The following is a 21,672-nucleotide window of genomic DNA, read 5'->3' on the forward strand; positions in this document are numbered from 1 at the left end:
TGCAAGGTGGCCAGCAGCCCGACAGAGATGCGATGCAGACGCTCCAGAAGCAAATGGAGGAACTGGCCGCTGGGATGGCGGAGATGCAGAGAGAAATGCGTCGGATGGCAAGTGCACCGGCACCGAGCTATGCAGAACCAAGATGGAGAACTGAAAGACAAAGTCCGGCCCGAAGCAGGTGGGAACCGCCCGAGAGTATGGGCGGCAGCCTCCCGACCGGTTGGAGGGGCAGGGACGTCCGACGTACTACCGAAGCCAGGAGGCCGGAAGCACAGAGAGAGACGGCAACCGGGACGAAGATTTAAACACCAACGCCCCGAGGTCGAGGGCCGAACCTCGGGGAGCATGGGAAACTTAGGTCCAGCCCCAGAAGATGGGCAGGCTTGCTATGGCAGACAATGCTACATAAGTGCGAGCGACTCACCTGCCACATCGGATCGGTACCCTTCAGCCCGCGTAAAGAACCAGGGAAGGGTGGTCTGGTTCCATGTACGACGGGGATACGGTTTTATCAATTGTGCTGATACAGAAAGGGATGTCTTCGTTCACTTCACAGCTATCCCAAAGAAGAATGCGAGAGATCTTTACAGAAGCCTCGAAGCCGGGGAGCCGGTGGAGTTCGACATCATCAGGGGAAGAAAGGGCCTCCGGGCAGTCGACGTCACTGGCCCTGGTGGCGTTCCAGTCAGAGGCACCCGATATGCTGCAAGAAGAGAGCGCCGTTGGAATTACCCGAGCCACAGAAGTCATCCACGGTACTACCCCCCGCAGGATCCGCCCCAACGGAGTGGTGTGTACCCCGAAGGGACAGAAGATGGGGTAGGAAGAAGTAACAGGAAAGCGTACAGATGTGGCCAACAGAGTTCACAGGTTCAAGTACAAAGCGAACCAATGAAGAGGAAGTGGCCACATACCGAAGTGAACTCAAAACGGGGGCTGAACTCGAGCGCAGTTGAATCCATGTTAATAGTGGCGGGTGGCCAGACCGCGGAGCTCGACGGCGCCCCTCCAGCATCGGCCCATAGAAGTCAGCGTAGGCTCCGCCTAAGACAGGACCCGAAGCTAAAAGAAGCACCAAAGGATGGTGGGGATGAAGAGCCGAAGAGTAAAACGGTCCTCTCGCCTCTGCTGCCCACTGACCCTCTCGAGCTATTAATGACGGTGGGCTGGTCCATTATGCCACGGCAGACCCAGCCTAGGCCGCCAGTTGAATTGCGCACGGCCGAGGAGGTGGCCCCCGAGCCTGAACTAAGGCGCTCCGAAAGGAGTACTCGGGGTACACTTCCCCGGCGGTACCAGGATTAGATATTTGCCTATAACCGGTTATGTATGTATTGTAAGCTGAAAAGCACTGTTATTGTTACTGTGGTGTTATGATGCGCGGGGACACGCATCCGAAAAAGCAGGGGTGAATGTGGTGCCCCAACACTTCCCTGCAATGCAGGGGTTAACGCCCGGGACGCTAGGGGTTAAGACTGCCCCCAGCGCTTCGCGCCCAACGTGTGATGGGCGGAGAGGAGAGACTGGAGAGCGGGAAGGAGAGACTGACCGGAGAGGAAGCGCGGTGTGGAGGAACAGGGTGACCCCCGCCGACCTCCACGTGAGAGACGGCGTTGGAGGATTCGCCGCAGCCCTAGTGACAGGGCACCGGAGCCGCAGCACACGGCAGTGTGACCCCCGCCGACCCCTGGAAGGAAGGAGCGGAGACGGGGGCAGTGACGCGTCTTCCTACAGCCGCGGCGCAGAGAAACTGGACGCTGCAGCGCTGTGCCACCGGAGAGAGGACCAAAAGAAGAGAGCCGGGGAAGCCACGGAGTGGGGCAACGCTGCGGCTGCAGCGCCCCCACTAGTGAGCCCGGTGAAGCGGATGAGGCCCAGCGGGTATTCTGACAGCGAGGAGAGCCAGAGCGTGACGGGCAGGAGCCTGCAGCAGTGACCAGCCGTCAGGTATCAATCCCCTGCCCTCCATCACACGCTGCCTCCCCCCAGCCACTGGTGCTCGCATAGCACTCTCCCAGCCCAGGACAAAAAGGGACTTATCCCCCAGCCACCCAGCAGCCGGGGTCTCACCCGGGTTTGGCACCAGATGAATAAACCCCATTAGGGATGTAGGACAAGGGAGCGAGGGCACCTAATTGGGTGTACCGCACAGTGCAGGGCACATTCTTCCCTATATAGGACTCCACTGTTGATTGGAGGACAGCGCCACCTGGTGGCCGGACACAGAATATACCACCCTGGGTACTCAGCGTAACCCTTTCAAGGCCTGGCCCAGCAACCCTGTGGCACACAGCTTTTCCCCAAAAGGAGATATAGAGACCCCTCGTGATACGGAATATCTCCCCAGGATTGACATTCCTCGTTCCCCCCTGTGCACAGGTAGTCAGAGACTAAGTTATAGTTAAGGTGACGTCACCTCAGGTTCTTTGGTTGAGAGGGTATCCTGGTGCACCAGTCATCTGATTACTGCTTACCGTTATAACTATTATTGTGGTATATCATGCATGGTTTAACGTGTGAATATGTCAAAAGTAACCTTCCGTGTTAATGGTGCCGTGCCGACTATTTGATCCAGTAGTAACCTCAAAGCGGGGGTGTTTGGCCCCGGACCCCGTCACGGTACCTTGAACACGTGGAGTCTGTAGGCCCTAGTGGGCACCTGTGTATCGTGATTAGGTTGTCACACTTTATTGTTCTATTCGGTAAATACTAATAGTGCCAGTCCATGTTCACAACTATTGTACTTGTTAATGTGCCTTAAGTCCCAAGTGTTGCGGTGCTGTTAGGGTCAGTGGGCACAGGACGTCTTTATCTCATAATAAATCTGAGTTGTACTGCAGAACGTTGTTCCCCTTTCCTTGAAGTGTCCCTTTCCTGTCCACGGAAAATCTGAAGAACCTGAAGTGCCCCGAAGACGCAAGGTAAGGGGAGGATCCTCCCTACGCACCCCGGTCACCACCTATGTACACACTATGCCGACATAGTGGCTGCTTTGGTAAGCATACACACCAGTCAGCAGCTCAATATGTCTGTGCGGACACCACAACTGGGAAGGCATTTAACTTTCCCAGGTGCCATGTCAGTCCCTGCAGCCAGTGTACGGCTGGCCAACAGGGTGCCCTTATACCCAGCCTGACATGCTGATCTCTATGCATTGGCTGTCCTGCATGGCTGACATCATGGGTGAATAATGTAATGGGGTGCAATTTTGGTAATGTGCGAATATTTTGGCCAAAATCATCCAAAATTTCATGTTTACAGATAATCGCACAAAACATTAACGCACTGGCTGGTCAGTCCTGCATGAGGTCCTCCGGGGAGTGGGGTCCCCCCAGGCTTAACCTGTCTAGGGCTGTGCGATATTTGTTATAGGTGTCTAAAAAAAAATCACACCCTATTGCATTTGAATGACCCGCTGATGCCCTATATATTCCTGTCCGTGAATAAAAACATAAAATCTAGTTATACCATAGAACATTGTAACTGTTCCCCTCTTGCAGAATCCCTGTCATCTCCTTGAGGATGTCCTCCCCGTGTCACAACATGACTGTCACCCATAGCAGGGCCTCTAACTCAATGACACGGTGTAATTATTCTCCAGCTCCGCATCCTGTGTTGGTACAAAGTACGAGCGACCGGACACTGCTCAGAGACTTACGAAGAAGTAAAAAAAAACATTAAATCTGCTTAATCCACCGAATTTCCTTTCTTGCTCAGGATTACCTATTTAATCCAGTGTCCAAGTTTTATATCTGAGCACTTGTTTGTGCAGCAGTGCAGAGTATATAAGGAGATGAGCTAAGTGATGTCTAGGACAATGATGTCTAGGCAGTGATGTAGAGGCAGCAGGAAGCCATAGAGTTTTATAGTTTAAGGCAGGGGCCCCCAAACTCAAGGCCCCCTGTGATAAGTATCAGCAGTGGTGGCTTTTACCTGTGGGCTGCAGCCCCCCAGGTAAAATCCGCCACTGTAGTGAAGTCAGATGCAGTGTGTGAGACTGTACTGGCTTCACTGTGACTCAGTGACTTCCTATTGGAAGTCTGACCTGCCAGTCACCAAGGCCGTCCCATTGGGAGGTCTTCCTTCCCTCTGGGACACCTCTATATGGGCTGCTGAGCAGCAGCCCATAAAAAACAGGTTCTGCGCCTGCACAGTACGAGGATGATACCGCGCATGCGCCGGGCTTGGGATCCTAAATACGCCTCTGTGAGCTGCTGCAAAATAGAGGCTGGGGCCAACGCATGCGGTAGTGCTGAAGAAGATACTGCACATGCGCCGGCCCCCTGGAGGGAGCAAGAATGGTGGTTTGGATCAGCGGGTAGGAGCCGCCGTTGATTGTCAGGCTGGCAGAAACCGAGGGTATGATGCTGCTGTAGGAAGTATGGAGTAGATGATAGTCTAAAGGTGGCCATACACACGCAGATTTATCTGCAGATCTGTCTGGTTGGAACAAAAACGTGGTTCTGGATGAGAGCAAATGACAGTTGACCATTTGCTTGGAAATGCTGGAAAACTGACAAACTGTCACTCATCCATAACCATGTTTTTGCTCCAACCAGCCAGATCTGCAGATAAATCTTACTATTGTATGGGCACCTTAAGTAAGCGAGGGAAAAGCGAACAAGGGTGGAGGGACCGGCTTTAGTGCCGTCTATTTCTGTATTTTACTGAACACGCCGGATAATGACCCTTTATGCAGGATGCTTTTGCTGTGTTATGGCTGCTGACTGCAGCGCAAATGGCTGTCTGTAATTATATAAATTAACGGAGGTGTAACGCTGCCTTAGCTAATGTAATTCTGTTGGCTCTAGACCACAAAACACATCTCGCCCTGTCTCGCACGTGATGACTGTCACTATCAGGTGCTCAGTACATGGTCCGTAGGGTTAATTAGGTCAGCAGCCGCCCCCATTCATTAGTATTTTTTTAAATTGCCCCCGAGTTCCCCATCTGAAAATTACCACAGTCCACCCTTTGTCAAGTCGACCTTTGGGTGTCGGTATATTGTCTACCTAGACACTGTCGCCTGTTTGATCCATAACCAGATATCTGCGGTTACTCCTATGGTTTTTTGGGGTGAGAAAGCCGTAAATCTATCATGATAAATGAGCCCATACTTTGTCTTATATGACTTGTGTGTTTTTAGTGATTCCATGGCAAGTGGTTTGTGTGACTGCCACATTCTACAAACACAACCTTTAGACCCACCCAGCCGCTGTAACGTGCCGCAGTTAAATATTATCCTGTTACTGAGCGGACTTTCCTCACTATAGATGTGTGATAAGGGCCTACACTTTCCTTTTTCTGGAGAGATAATTGGGTGCTCACAGCCATCTCCACCCTGCACCACGCTGCTGGTGTGAGGGTCCAGAAGTGTAGGCAGTACTAAATCATGACTGGAGAGCAGTCGGGCAGTATTGGGGTATGACTGGAGAGCAGTCGGGCAGTACTGAGGTATGATTAGAGAGCAGACAGGTAGTATTGGGGCATGAGTAGAGAGCAGTAGGGCAGTACTGAGGTATGAGTAGAGAGCAGTAGGGCAGTACTGAGGCATGACTGGAGAGCAGTTGGGCAGTACTGAGGTATGACTGGAGAGCAGTTGGGCAGTACTGAGGTATGACTGGAGAGCAGTTGGCCAGTACTGAGGTATGACTGGAGAGCAGTTGGGCAGTACTGGGGCATGACTGGAGAGCAGTTGGGCAGTATTGGGGCATGACTGGAGAGCAGTCGGGCAGTATTGGGGCATAAATGGAGAGCAGTTGGGCAGTACTGAGGTATGACTGGAGAGCAGTTGGGTAGTACTGGGGCATGACTGGAGAGCAGTTGGGCAGTATTGGGGCATGACTGGAGAGCAGTTGGGCAGTATTGGGGCATGACTGGAAAGCAGTTGGGCAGTATTGGGGCATGAATGGAGAGCAGTTGGGCAGTATTGGGGCATGACTGGAGAGCAGTTGGGCAGTATTGGGGCATGACTGGAGAGCAGTCGGGCAGTATTGGGGCATAAATGGAGAGTAGTTGGGCAGTCCTGAGGTGTGACTGGAGAGCAGTTGGGCAGTACTAAGATATACAAAGAGTTTTATGTCCAAGAGGGACACAGAAAGGCAGAACCGTAAAGGTTTTTTGGGGCACGCTTTAGTAAATAATTCTATGAATGAAAATAGTTGTAGTATTAAAATATAACTTTTATTACACTGGTTAAGATAAAGGCGTCAAAGAACAATTAAATCGTCACTTAGGAAATAACAACAATATCAACGTATATGTGAAGTCACAAGTATGCTGTAAGTAAATATCTGGCGAAAATGATTGGTTATCCGGGGACCATAAATTACATTGATAAATTACATCTAACCAACAAACATAATCATAGACACGGGAACATGACCAAACGGGAGTCAGCTGCCCTAAATGAAATCCGCGATTGGGACGATATCGTCATCAAGCCCTCCGATAAGGGGGGCAATATTGTCCTTTGGCCCACAGAACTGTATTTGAAAGAGGTCAACAAACAACTTAATGACCAGTCCTGTTATCACAAAACCCTGTTTGATCCCTCAGACAATTTCAAGACGGAGTATGAACGAATCATAGGAAGAGCCTTTTCAAATGGCATAATTACCAAATCTGAGTTTCAGTATTTACAGGTTCCCTACCCTAGAGTGGCGACTTTCTATCTTCTCCCTAAAGTGCATAAATCTCTCCATGAACCACCAGGAAGACCTATCGTCTCGGGCAATGGGTCACTTATAGAAACAGCTTGTATCTTTCTCGATATCCACTTGCGTCATCATGTTACCAGCTTGCCCTCCTACACAAAGGATACCACGGAGGTACTAAGAAAAGTACATGACATTCTATTGGATGATGACCACTTATTGGTCTCCCTGGATGTTGAATCGCTGTACAATTGTATCGGACATGAACTTGGAATTAGTGCGACCAAATACTTCCTTGAAATGGAAGGCCTCAACCCCTTCCATGAATTCCTCTTGGATTTATTGAGATTTGTCCTACATCGAAACTTTTTTGTTTTTGATTCCCACTACTACATCCAGGGAAGGGGGACAGCGATGGGGGCAGCATGCGCCCCCACATACGCCAACCTCTTCCTTGGCTGGTGGGAAAGGGAGTTTGTCTTCCAGAATGATGTCGATGTAGAACGCATCCATTGTTGGATGCGCTACATCGATGATATTTTCATTATCTGGAAGGGTACCGAGGCACAACTTACGGATTTCATTTCCAGACTCAACATCAACAACCTCAACTTGAAGTTCACCTATGAATTCAGCTCCAACAGTATCACTTTTCTTGATCTCCGGTTATATAGAGACTCTAATAACAAACTCAGCACAGAGCTCTATAGAAAATCCACCTCAACCAACAGCTTGCTCCACAGTACCAGTTCACACTTCCCACCCACGGTCTCCAATCTGCCCAAAGGAGAATTCCTGCGGCTACGCCGCAATTGCTCAGAAGACAAGATCTTCCATGACAAATGCAGTGACTTAGAGACTAGACTCCATGAGAGGGGTTACTCAAAACATCTCATCAAAAAAGCCAGGAGATCTGTTGAGCATACCCCGCGGGAAACCATCCTCTTCAAAACTGATGACAAGAAAGAATCGACTCAGACAATCAGGATGGTGGGAACCTTCTGCCACCAATGGAAAGAGGTGAAAAAGATAATTCAGGAACACTGGCATATCCTCCTGACAGACACTGACCTTGCTACTAAACTCAAACCAAAAGTGGATCTCAGTTGGCGGAGAGCACCAAATCTAAAGGATAACCTGGTACGGAGTCACTACGTGCGCAACCAACCTAAGATACCACAAACCATGGGCACCCATCCGTGCGGCAGTTGCAAAGCCTGTACACATACTACCAACGTAACCAACCTCATTAATAAATTTAATGAAACAGTCAAAATTCAGGGTTTCTTTAACTGCAAAAATCAAAACATGATCTATTGTCTTGTCTGTCCGTGTGATAAGAAGTACATTGGGATGACTTCCCGCCCTTTAAAGCTACGAATATTGGAACACATGGGATCAATCAGGAACGCCCCGAGGGACAAAGCAAGAATGAAGCAACTGACCTCTGTTGCCAGGCATTACATGCAACATCACAACTGTGACACATCTGTCCTAAGATTCTTCGGTCTGGAACAAATCCACCTTGGCAGAAGGGGTGGAGATATCAACCAGACTCTCTTACAGCGAGAGAGCTGGTGGATTTTTCATCTAGACTCCATGTCACCCAAAGGCCTGAACGAGGAAATAAAATACGGTGCTTTTCTGTAGCCCTCCTGCAATGCGTAGGTTAGAACCCTCGCGGCTTCTCTGTATTGTTCCCATCCAACTAACCTTCTTATATGTCTGTTTAATTATCACTCACAGTTTTCCTCATTAATCATCCAGCCATTTTTATACAAGCTTCAACCATGTCTCATTTCCCTATCATATAACCATTAATTTGTAATGTTCAAATCTTTACTTTAATACTCTCCTTATTTGATCATCACCTTGATTACATGATATATACAGGGTTCATACCCTCCTTTGAGCTACTATTTAGGGTTGTCATGTTATGTTATTTGATATGCTGTATTTTTGTTACTTTATGTTATACATTATGTAACTGACTGGACCCTGACAGGATCTATACAGGGTTTACACCCTCCTCTGAGCTACTATTTAGGTTTGTCATGTTATTTTTATGCTATACCATCCTTAAACGTAATATTGGTACTACCACCATCAGGGTGGTATTCCAAGTAATACTTCAACACCCTACTAAACTGTGGGTTAGCTTCCATTTATTTACTGATGTGTGACACCTACACAGCACACATCCATTTTCCATTATCCTTGTCCTGAGACTATTTCTCTGTGGGGAGCAGACACAGATTATCACTCTCAACCTCCATCCTATGTATAGCACGATGGTAGGTAAGCAGAAGGATCTGTGTATCGCATAAACCACTTAAATCTCTATCTTTCATTTCTGTCACTCTCTCATCCTCCAGGGCCGTTAATCCTCCCTGCAATGTCACCTATGTCAACAGGGATAGGATGTACTTGACCCTCAGGAAAGCAGAAGTGCCATGCAGTCCTACATGTCAGCCACCTGCTTCAATACCTGTTACGGATACGATCATACCTCGCTGTGCCGCCTGATCCCGTCCGATCTCAGCAGCTAAGCAGTGAAAGGCCGGATCAGTACCTACTGGGGGACCAGTAGGGAATATTCGGTGCTGTATAGTTAATTGGTTACGTCTGCATCTGGTCTTCATAAGGACATTCACCTTCCACCTGTTATTATCTTCTGTGTATTGTGTCTCAGAACCTACCCACACATAGTTTAAACAACACATCCTTTTTATGACCTTCCAATTTGTTTATTTCATTTTACATTGTCAGCTCAGACACCCATTTCCTTGGGACCATCATGATCTTCTAATATTTATAATTTATTTTTTATTTTTTATTCACTTTTCATCCAATTCCTCCCATTATTCCGGAATAGTACCCCCTACTATCCCTTATCTTTTCCCCACAGCTACTGCTAGCTTCAACCACAGTTGCCTTGGGACCATTATCCAATACTATTAATATCCCTTACTTGCAGTTTTTTCTAATCTTCAGTAATGGACCATTTTTGGTCAGGCAAGTTTAGCTCTGTTATGTCTCTCACCGTATCCTCGTCTGAGGGATTTCCTACCAGCTACAACACTGTGCCTAATCATCTAATAAGGACCTTTTGTTATACACCACATTTATATTTAATATTTTATATCATTATTTCATTTATATTCAATTTCATAATTTTATCACTTATATACCATTTTGGTACAATCACCAACCAGCCTCCAATGCCCATGTAATCTTCCAACTAGGCGCGTCATTCTCAGCCCTAGTAACCGTTTCTAACAGTCTCTAACCCCCACAGAAGCACGCAACCCCGCCCACATTCCTACTCCCTTCTTATTGGTCACCCTCTGTATTTAACGCCCAGGTGATTCCCACACCTACGCGTCACTCGTGAACAAGCCTAAGAGCGAAACACGTGTCCACCCGGGACCAACCCCCCTGACGTCATTCTACTACGCCTGCTATCAGCAACTAACAGCTGACCGCACGGAGCGGTCTCCTGCCCTGCGTCCTACGGACACCGGCGCCGGCTCACCATGCTGATCCTCTCCATATGCCGGCTTCACGTCTAGTTCAGTGCACGAACTAAGCCACTTGTCCCTGCATCCGCTCTAACGGACACTGGTGCCGGCGTGTCCCACTGACCTACGTCAGCCTCACCTCCAATCCTCGCCGATCACTCACATCTGTACATCAGCGCTCGGTTAGCGCTAACAGGTATCTCTGTATTTAAACCCAGCGTGTATACAGCAGCCTTGCTGTACCTCTAGATCTTACTTAGTATTGTCACCCACAGTAAACGTATATTATGTTTCAATTTTTGCCTTCACTTGTCTAAGAGAAGTGTCGTTACGCTACTCTGGTCAAACTGGGGTTATTAGCCGTTTGGAAGTTATGCTATATAAATGTTTAAACTATCTTAGAGCATCTTCCACTCAGTGGCAACTGGGTTCCTAATACATCTGATACATATGTGTGATCCTTTTTTGTTTGCTTTCCTGTTACATATATTTGTATTGGAAGTCTAAGTCATATGAAGCATTAGAACAACCTTCTACATCATTGTTTGGTAATGACTATTAGGGAGGTGACAAGGTCACATTGATTCCTATCGAATTCTGTTTCCTTTGTCTATTTCAAAGCAATACCTTTAACCCCTTGTCTACACAGTTGGTCAGTCACCATTAATACTGACACAAATGAGACACCAGCACGGGGGTACATTCACTTTATTTTTCAGTGACTCTCTCTCTGTGGGGAGCGTACACAGATTATCACTCTCAACCTCCATCCTATGTACACCATGATGGTAGGATAGCAGAAGGGTCGGTGTATCGCATTAACCACTTGAACCTCAATCTTGTATATCTATCACTCTCTCATCCATCTGGGCCACCAGTCCCCCCCTGCAATGTCACCTATGTCAACAGGGAGGCGAACTGTTTGACCCTCTGGAAAGCAGAAGCGCTCTATAGTCCTGTGTGTCAGCCACCTGCTTCAAAACCGATTACGGATACGATCATACCTCGCTGTGCCGCCTGATCCCGTCTGATCTCAGCAGCTAAGCAGTGAAAGGCCGGATCAGTACCTACTGGGGGACCAGTAGGGAATATTCGGTGCTGTATAGTTAATTGGTCAAAGCCGCATCTGGCTTTCATGAGGTCATTTTTCCTTTTCTATTGTCTTTTTTCCAGCATCTTCTGCACCTTATAATTCAAGACGTCTTATTCAAACTCACCCAATACATGATAAGTCAATCGATATATGTAATATAATTGACTAGGGTGTATTTTGGGGTTGGTCCCCGGATAACCAATCATTTTCGCCAGATATTTACTTACAGCATACTTGTGACTTCACATATACGTTGATATTGTTGTTATTTCCTAAGTGACGATTTAATTGTTCTTTGACGCCTTTATCTTAACCAGTGTAATAAAAGTTATATTTTAATACTACAACTATTTTCATTCATAGAATTATTTACTAAAGCGTGCCCCAAAAAACCTTTACGGTTCTGCCTTTCTGTGTCCCTCTTGGACATAAAACTCTTTGTACAGCTTATCCTGCTGAACGTATTTGGGAGCACCACCAACTCAAAACACGGGCTATTTCATACCTTGATTAGCCTTATGTTGGTCTATTTGATATTATTTTGATTCATTACCACCATTTAAAGCTTGTGACAAACCCTCTCCTTCCAAAAAAACAGTACTAAGATATGACTGGAGAGCACACGGGTATGACTGGAGAGCAGTCGGGCAGTATTGGGTCATGACTGGAGAGCAGTTGGGCAGTACTGAGGTATGACTGGAGAGCAGTTGGGCAGTACTGAGGTATGACTGGAGAGCAGTTGGGCAGTACTGAGGTATGATTGGAGAGCAGTTGGGCAGTACTGAGGTATGACTGGAGAGCAGTCGGGCAGTATTGGGGCATAAATGGAGAGCAGTTGGGCAGTCCTGAGGTGTGACTGGAGAGCAGTTGGGCAGTACTAAGATATGACTGGAGAGCACACGGGTATGACTGGAGAGAAGTCGGGCAGTACTGGGGTATGACTGGAGAGCAGTTGGGCAGTACTGAGGTATGACTGCAGAGCAGTTGGGCAGTACTGAGGTATGACTGGAGAGGAGTCGGGCAGTACTGAGGTATGACTGGAGGGCAGTACTGGGGCATGACTGGAGAGCAGTCAGGCAGTACTGGGGCATGACTGGAGAGCAGTCAGGCAGTACTGAGGTATGACTGGAGAGCAGTCAGGCAGTACTGAGGTCAGTCAGGCAGTACTGAGGTATGACTGGAGAGCAGTCAGGCAGTACTGAGGTATGACTAGAGTGCAGTCAGGCAGTACTGAGGTATGACGAGAGTGCAGTCAGGCAGTACTGAGGTATGACGAGAGTGCAGTCAGGCAGTACTGAGGTATGACGAGAGTGCAGTCAGGCAGTACTGAGGTATGACGAGAGTGCAGTCTGGCAGTATTGGGGCATGGCTGGAGTGCAGTCAGGCGCTCCAGCCCGGGAGACCCGCAGACCGCACTCATCTGTAGTGCATAATCCGTCTCTGTCCCCACATCACGCCTCCAATAATATCTGTGCTGTCTCCTAATGTGTACATGGCAGATGTAATATCCTGCACAGACTTGCTGTGGATTAAGCTGTGATTTGTTGGTCATGTAATCACTGTAGGACGGTTCCTGCTAGCACTAAACACTGGGATATTCCTTTCTTGGTGTTTTGTTTTCTATGAAATTCATGGTCTGGGAGGGGCCTCAGGCAGATGCCTCATGTGACCCCATGCCGGTTTTGGACAAACAAGCTCTGCTGCTCCTTTTGGAGAAGTGTTCTTTTATATTTTTTTTATTATTTGGACAAAGAATAAATTAGGTTCTATATGGGCTCTCCTGAGACTGGGGAGTGTATTCATTTAGAGGCGTAACTCTGGGAGGCAATGGAGTAATCTGCCACTGGGCTGCTGCTCCCAAGGGGGGCGCCTCTCTTCCTCCTGCGAGTTTGAATCCATAAATTTGAAAGCCATTGATATCGCTTCTGTGGCTGACTCCCCCTCCTAGCAGGACCATAGACATCACACGCTTTATTCTAAACATAATTTTTACAATTGACGCAGCCTGTATTAGAACCCAAGACCGGTTCTACTAGAAGCGGACACCTTACCAATGGCGCTATTTGCTCCTGCATAGGAACATGCTAGCTATATAAAGTGTCTGCACTACATCGCTCTGCCTCCAGTGACTTACTGCCACACCTCCGTGACCTTGCTTCCTCTAACATGTTTTACGCCACTGTATAGTAAAGCAGAAAATTAACATCAGATGAACCCGCGCCAAATATAAGCTTTGTAATTACTGCTGATTTAGATCATTCTACTCGCAGACATCTGCATCTTTTACACCGCTGATACAACTGAACGTACCACTTGTTTCTTCACATAAAGCTTTGTAAGCAACCAATGATTTACTTCATGGTGGATTAATATGTATATACTAGTTACCAGTCCATCAAACTGATTGGATAAATTGACATCGCTGGCGGCTCAGTGCGCCAGAACATAGCGACACTTGAATTGTTCCGTTGGGGGCCATCTAGTCACACCAGCGCGCAAACCCCATAGCTGTTGGGCCATAGTATCTGTTATCTCTGTTACACAGTGCAGTGCTCCAGTAACATAATCCTACATGACACAACGGCATGCAGTAGGGACGTAGCCAAGCTTTGTGTTCCCTATAGCAACAGTTTGAAACGTCCCCCACCATAATGTTTCTATAGACTCCTTTCATTGCAGACTCATTTTGCTCCCAATTTGCTGACTCCTACGAAGATTCAGCAAATTGGGAGAAACAGAGGGATAGGTACCTGTCCCAAAGAGTTTACAATCTAGGTGTGAGACGTTGCCAGACGGGAGTACATGGTGGTAGGCATTACTGGTGGCAGCTATGGAGGTGCCAGTACAGGATGGGTGAGATGAGAGGATCCGTGTTTATCTGTGTTGCTGATTTTTGTCTCCTCAGGGCTTGTCAGAGACTGAGCAGAAGAGGTTTCTCCCTGAGAATCCGCTGCCTTTCTCCTCCTTCCTTACAGACCGCTATGGCCGGCAGCACAATTATCTGAGGATCTCGCTGACAGAGAAATGTAATCTCCGATGTAAGTAGCCCTGCGCGCTTATTTCCCTCATTATGGGCCTGACTCCTAGTCACACGCAATCCGAACGCAATGCTTTAAAGTAGTTAAGCGACTATTTACAACTGTGCATGAAAACCCTACGACCTATGCGTGACACTCTGGGCCTAATTCATGATTGTACGCCATTGCCTGCGCCGCTGCGAATCTTCATGTTACAGAACTGCTAATAATCATAAGCCTGCAAAGGAAGATAGAACTACTCCGGTTCCAGAGCAAACTCCGGTACATCGCCTAGTGTATATGCAGGGACGTGGGACATCAACTGCTAGGGCTACACAGACTGGGCACTGCAGTAACGACTTCAGAGCCATGTTTCTCTATGTACAGGATCGCAGCTGACGGCGGATACTCGCCATAAAAACGACCGTGATGTGTCTGTGTTTTTGCCGCTCCCCCAAATAGTCACTTTCTGTATATATCACTGTTATAAAATCCTCATTGGTTTGTCTGTCCTGTATGTCGGTGTTGGGGGTGTCGTGGTCTGTCTGTCCTGTAGGTCGGTGTCAGGGGGGGGGGGGCGGTTGTGGTGTGGTGTGTCTCTCCTGTAGGTCGGGGGTGATGTGGGGTCTGTCCTGTAGATCACTATTGGGGGGGGGTGACGTGTGCTGTCTGTCCTGTAGGTCGGTGTTGGGGGTGACGTGGTCTGTCTGTCCTGTAGGTCAGTGTTGGTGGTGACATAGTCTGTCTGTCCTGTAGGTCAGTGTTGGGGGTGACGTGGTCTGTCCTGTAGGTCAGTGTTGGTGGTGACGTGGTCTGTCTGTCCTCTAGGTCAGTGTTGGGGGTGACGTGGTCTGTCCTGTAGGTCGGTGTTGGTGGTGACGTGGTCTGTAGGTCATTGTTGGGGGTGACGTGGTCTGTCCTGTAGGTCAGTGTTGGGGGTGACGTGGTCTGTATGTCCTGTAGGTCAGTGTTGGGGGTGACGTGGTCTGTCCTGTAGGTCAGTGTTGGGGGTGACGTGGTCTGTATGTCCTGTAGGTCAGTGTTGGGGGTGACGTCTGTCTGTCCTGTAGGTCGGTGTTGGGGGTGACGTGGTCTTTCTGTCCTGTAGGTCAGTGTTGGTGGTGACATGGTCTGTCTGTCCTGTAGGTCAGTGTTGGTGGTGACATAGTCTGTCTGTCCTGTAGGTCAGTGTTGGGGGTGACGTGGTCTGTCCTGTAGGTCAGTGTTGGTGGTGACGTGGTCTGTCTGTCCTCTAGGTCAGTGTTGGGGGTGACGTGGTCTGTCCTGTAGGTCGGTGTTGGTGGTGACGTGGTCTGTAGGTCATTGTTGGGGGTGACGTGGTCTGTCCTGTAGGTCAGTGTTGGGGGTGACGTGGTTTGTATGTCCTGTAGGTCAGTGTTGGGGGTGACGTGGTCTGTCCTGTAGGTCATTGTTGGGGGTGACGTGGTCTGTATGTCCTGTAGGTCAGTGTTGGGGGTGACGTCTGTCTGTCCTGTAGGTCGGTGTTGGGGGTGACGTGGTCTTTCTGTCCTGTAGGTCGGTGTTGGGGGTGACGTGGTCTTTCTGTCCTGTATTTCGGTGTTGGGGGTGACGTGGTCTTTCTGTCCTGTAGGTCGGTGTTGGGGGTGACGTGGTCTGTCCTGTAGGTCGGTGTTGGGGGTGTCGTGGTCTGTCTGTCCTGTAGGTCGGTGTCAGGGGGGCGGTTGTGGTGTGGTGTGTCTCTCCTGTAGGTCGGGGGTGATGTGGGGTCTGTCCTGTAGATCACTATTGGGGGGGGGGGGGTGTGACGTGTGCTGTCTGTCCTGTAGGTCGGTGTTGGGGGTGACGTGGTGTGTCTGTCCTGTAGGTCAGTGTTGGTGGTGACATGGTCTGTCTGTCCTGTAGGTCAGTGTTGGGAGTGACGTGGTCTGTCTGTCCTCTAGGTCAGTGTTGGGGGTGACGTGGTCTGTCTGTCCTCTAGGTCAGTGTTGGGGGTGACGTGGTCTGTCCTGTAGGTCGGTGTTGGTGATGACGTGGTCTGTAGGTCATTGTTGGGGGTGACGTGTTCTGTCCTGTAGGTCAGTGTTGGGGGTGACGTGGTCTGTATGTCCTGTAGGTCAGTGTTGGGGGTGACGTGGTCTGTCCTGTAGGTCAGTGTTGGGGGTGACGTGGTCTGTATGTCCTGTAGGTCAGTGTTGGGGGTGACGTCTGTCTGTCCTGTAGGTCGGTATTGGGGGTGACGTGGTCTTTCTGTCCTGTAGGTCGGTGTTGGGGGTGACGTGGTCTTTCTGTCCTGTATTTCGGTGTTGGGGGTGACGTGGTCTTTCTGTCCTGTATTTCGGTGTTGGGGGTGACGTGGTCTTTCTGTCCTGTAGGTCGGTGTTGGGGGTGACGTGGTCTGTCCTGTAGGTCGGTGTTGGGGGTGACGTGGTCTGTCCTGTAGGTCGGTGTTGGGGATGACGTGGTCTGTCCTGTAGATCGGTGTTGGGGGTGATGTGGTCTGTCTGTCCTGTAGGTCGGTGTTGGGGGTGACGTGGTCTGTCCTGTAGGTCGGTGTTGGGGGTGACGTGGTCTGTCCTGTAGGTCGGTGTTGGGGATGACGTGGTCTGTCTGTCCTGTAGATCAGTGTTGGAGGTGACATGGTCTATCCTGTAGGTCGGTGTTGGTGGTGACGTGGTCTGTCTGTCCTGTAGGTCAGTGTTGGGGGTGACGTGGTCTGTCTGTCCTGTAGGTCGTGTTGGCGGGGGGTTACATGATGTGTCTGTCCTGTAGGTCGGTGTTGGGGGTGACGTGGTGGGTCTGTCCTGTAGGTTGGTGTTGGGGGTGACGTGGTGTGTCTGTCCTGTAGGTCGGTGTTGGGGGTAACGTGGTCTGTCCTGTAGGTCGGTGTTGGGGGTGACGTGGTCTGTCCTGTAGGTCGGTGTTGGGGGTGACGTGGTCTGTCCTGTAGGTCGGTGTTGGGGGTGACGTGGTCTGTCCTGTAGGTCGGTGTTGGGGGTGACATGGTCTGTCTGTCCTGTAGGTCGGTGTGGGGGGGTTACATGACGTGGTCTGTCCTGTAGGTCAGTGTTGGGGGTGACGTGGTCTGTCTGTCCTGTAGGTCGGTGTGGGGGGGGTTACATGACGTGGTCTGTTCTGTAGGTCAGTGTTGGGGGTGACGTGGTCTGTCCTGTAGGTCGGTGTTGGTGGTGACGTGATCTGTCTGTCCTGTAGGTCAGTGTTGGGGGTGACATGGTCTGTCTGTCCTGTAGGTCGGTGTTGGTGGTGACGTGGTCTGTCTGTCCTGTAGGTCAGTATTGTATGCCTGAAGAAGGAGTTAAGCTGACACCACGGAGTGACCTTCTCACCACCCAGGAGATCCTCACTGTGGCCAAACTGTTTGTACAAGAGGGAGTGGATAAAATCCGTCTGACGGGTGGAGAGCCGCTCATCCGCCCCGACGTGCTGGACATCATAGGTGAGATTTGCTACATTCCCATTGGGTACATGGTGATGATGTATTTATTAGAGTCGTGTTCTCTTCTTCATGTAGTCATGTGATGACAGGTCCATCTAGTCAACAGGGGGCATCTTACGAGACCCATGTCTTTTATATGCATCTAAGTCAGGGCTGGGCAACACCGGCCCTCCAGATGTTAGTGAACTATACATCCCAGGATGCTTTGCATTAGTTTTGCTATGTAGCCATGCTGAAACTGATGTAAGGCATGCTGGGATGTGTAGTTCATCAACATCTGGAGGGCCGGTGTTGCCCAGCCCTGATCTAAGTCATACTGAGAAAATGCGTCCAGAGTCCGAGCGCACAGCACCAGTAATTGAGTCCTGATTGGTGACTGGGAGGTGAGAGGGAGCCGTCTATGGGACTGATGAAGCGGATTTATCTCTAAGTATTTCACTTACCCTATAACGGCGAACACTGAAAGATTTGCACGCCAACACAAACTTGTAAAATGAATAACAAAGCTTTACTTTAAATATAGCTTGATCGCAAATGCAGACGAACACAAGAAACATAAAGTTGATTTATACATAATAGACGCCTCCTTCCAACGTATATGTTCCTCTTTCCACAACTGCCCGGCCCCTCCCTCTTTCTCTCCAATATTTATGCCTCTATTCAATGTAATTCTTTAATTACTTAGACGTATTGAGTCTTATTGACCAGCTTTGCCTCCAGTCATAATGCTGTCATGCCGTTACGTTATCTTCCTGGCACCCCGAAGGAACCTGGCATGGTGGCCTCTATGGCCTTCGGGTCTACGTAATACATTCCCATACTATCTTGGTATTCGCTTTTGTCCATGAGATGTGCAGACTCGCTGTCTGCCCCCGTCCATCTGTACTTTCAAAATCACATTCTTATTCCTATCAAAAAAATTGGAAATTTTAATTTCAAGATCATTTTTTACTTAGTCATGGTAAAACAAAATGGATGCTGCATCAGACAAACACCTGCCGATTGGGGTAAAGGGTAGGCCTCATACGCCGGGGCTAGGGACTGGTGCAACAAGCAATGGCTTCTGCAGGATTAACCGCTTGAGCGGTGGGTTTCCCTAGGGCAGGACAAACCCACCAGGGCAGGTTTGTCCTGCCCCAGAGGTTCTCACCACAGAAGGGGCACCTGCTGCCTTCTATAGCAGCCCCCGTTCTCCTGGGGCTGCTGCATCTGGCATTGGCTGTGTGCGGTCATTCGGGATAGTTCGGGGCAACTAGAGGGTGGCTCGGGAAAGCTCAGGTGTTCGGGAATTCATGTGTTCATCCACCCAAACACACGAGCGCCCAAGCTATCCCGAGTGGCCCCGAAATTCACTGAGCGGTGAGTAGGAGGATCCGCGGCAGATGAGCGATGTGAAGGGTAGGGGTGGAAGCGACGACAGGGGGGAGGGGGGGGTGTGCTGGCGTTGCCGAATGGTGGTGCACCGCTGGAGACACCACTGGCGTACACCTGTTTATCAATGGTAAGCCGCTCCTGTAGCACAGCTCAGCCCGAGAAACTTTGAGGCATACCGCAAAATGGTTAAGAACAGTATTAATCCTTGACATGTGCAAAGTATCCGCTAAAAGTACCAGCGTCGCTCACATTTGTTATATAAATTACAAAACAAATGTTGTGTAAAAGATTATATTTCCTATATAAGGTAGCATTACAGGTCATTCTGATGAACAAAAATGTTCGCTTGGCAATTTTCACACCTATTTTGACAAATTCACTTGGCGCTCAAAGGGTTAAGAATTTTTTTATAGATTTTATTGATAGATTTATTAATGTGTTGATTTCTGTTTTATCAGGAAGCATGGAGATGGTCTGTCCTATATGTATGTTGCACCTAGCAAGGGTCTTGTTTAAGATCCAATGATACAAACAATGTTTGCTCCCAAAGAGGCACCAAGCGGTGTTTCAGTACCCATGCATTGGGCCCCATTTAGACCTGATCGCTAGACTGCTACTTTTTGCAGCCCAGCGATCAGTTCGCAGCCTCCCCGCCAGAGCGACATCCCGCCCCTGTGCGTGGCTGCGAGTGGCATTGTGGCCTGTGCGAATAGGGGGAAACCATTTGCAATCACACACCATCTAATGGACCCCCCAATGTAAAGTGGAACTGCAATTGCAATTGGGCCACCGTTGACGTCAATGGCCCTCTCTACCAACGGGCGCAAACCGACGGCTTTTTTCCGCAGCTTTTACAGCAACAGCCGGCTGTTAATCTTCTTGTGAACGGCCATTGATAACTAGCCATCTTTGTTCCAGGGAAACCTTGTTGCGCATGCGCACTACGAACCGTGCACATGTGCGGTCTCCCAATATTCACTTGGGTTGTGAATTCGCAGCCCAGTGAACGGAACTGAATAGGGCCCATTTTGAAAAAGGCTATGGCAAGAGACATGGCGCGGCACAGTTGTGGCGTAACGAGCAGGACTGTTTGGCTGGATTTGAGGACAGATGTATTTGGACACATCAGTACATGCGGTTTAGCTCCTGGGGCTCTGCCGGTTCCATAGGAACATAAAGATATTCTAAAAAAAAGATAAAAATAATTTCTTATGAGGTGAAACCATAAAATACATAAAAACACCTACCGTTACTACAAAACCTTTTTAAATATGGCTCATGTGCTCGTATCTCTGTGCTGCTGGAAAACATGAGAAGTACAGGTTGAGTATCCTGTATCCGGACTTCCCTTATCCGAATTATTCCAAAAACCGTGGTTTTTGGAATCATTCGAATTTATTATTCTTTTTTAACCCCCCCTAACCCTCTTTTCATACTTACCAAGTCCCCGGGCATCCACAGCAGGCCTCCGGCATCTTCTCCAGGGTCTCCAGCGGTCCCAGGAATGCATTGCGCGAGTGTGCGCGCGCACCGGTGACGTCACCGGTGCGCGCGCACACTCGCGCAATGCATTCCTCGGACCGCTGGAGACCCGGAGAAGATGCCGGAGGCCTGCTGTGGACGCCCGGGGACTGTGTGGACGCCGAGGGACCACCGGACACCATCAGGGGGACAGGTAAGTATGCTTTAAAAAAAATATTCCAAAAACCGAAAAATTCCCCTATCCGGAATGCTCGTGGTCCCGAGCATTTTGGATAGGGGATACTCAACCTGTATATATATATTGTGGGTGAAAATAAATCAGTCCCGGTATAATTACAGCGGATATTCTATACCTAACTATAGTCCTAAGAACATTTCCGCAACTCTTTGGTGCATTTAAAGGTCCTGAAACCTATACAATATACAAATGGGAATAATAGAGGAGCATCTGGACAAGAACTATTGGCAGCAAAAGGGTTAATACACCAGGTGCATAAGATGTTCTGTGTATGCAGGTAGATTGTAAACTTGAGAGCAGGGCCCTCCTACCCTTTGACTGTCTGTAAATACCCTGTTTGTTGTATCACTGTCTCCTTTTGTAAAGTGCACCGGAATATGCTGCGCTATATAACAAACTGTTAATAAACAAATAAATAAAGAATAGGTGTCAGTGCATCATTGACCCTGCTGCAGTATCCTCGTTTCCAGGCCCTTTATTCTGACTGAGGATTCCACATTCTCCAGGGAGGAATTCTCGTTACAAAGGTTGAAAGATCTTCTATTACTGTGTCCTAGCAATGCTGCTGAGACTTCATGGTTAATCTTCCTGAAACTGCCTCCTCCATTCAGAACACACTTGGGCACACCCCATATATACTGACCAGTCAGTGACCCAGAACTGTGCAGGAACCCAGATATCCACTATAGCAGTGGTTCCCAACCTCGGTCCTCAAGGACCCCCAACAGTTCAAAGTTTCCAGGTCAATCGGCTGGTGCACAGGTGCACTCATTATTCACTGACACATTTTAAAAGATTTACAGGTGAAGCTAATTATTTTACTTGCGATTTTGTGTGGAGACCTGAAAAAATGTG

General features: G+C 48.9%; 1 protein-coding gene across 3 annotated transcripts in view; it reads left to right on the forward strand.

The window, feature by feature from the left end:
• The window catches only part of MOCS1 (molybdenum cofactor synthesis 1), a 71,819-nt gene that overhangs the window by 13,273 nt on the left and 36,874 nt on the right, over nucleotides 1-21,672 (forward strand). For all 3 annotated transcript variants that reach the window (XM_083175401.1, XM_083175403.1, XM_083175404.1), the window contains exons 2-3: nucleotides 14,176-14,308; nucleotides 17,556-17,723. In XM_083175401.1, coding sequence (XP_083031527.1) covers nucleotides 14,176-14,308; nucleotides 17,556-17,723 — 301 coding nt within the window. The remainder of the gene's footprint in view (nucleotides 1-14,175; nucleotides 14,309-17,555; nucleotides 17,724-21,672) is intronic.

This window comes from Crinia signifera, chromosome 3 (genome assembly GCF_055691185.1).
Source record: "Crinia signifera chromosome 3, ASM5569118v1, whole genome shotgun sequence".
Lineage (NCBI taxonomy): Eukaryota > Metazoa > Chordata > Amphibia > Anura > Myobatrachidae > Crinia > Crinia signifera.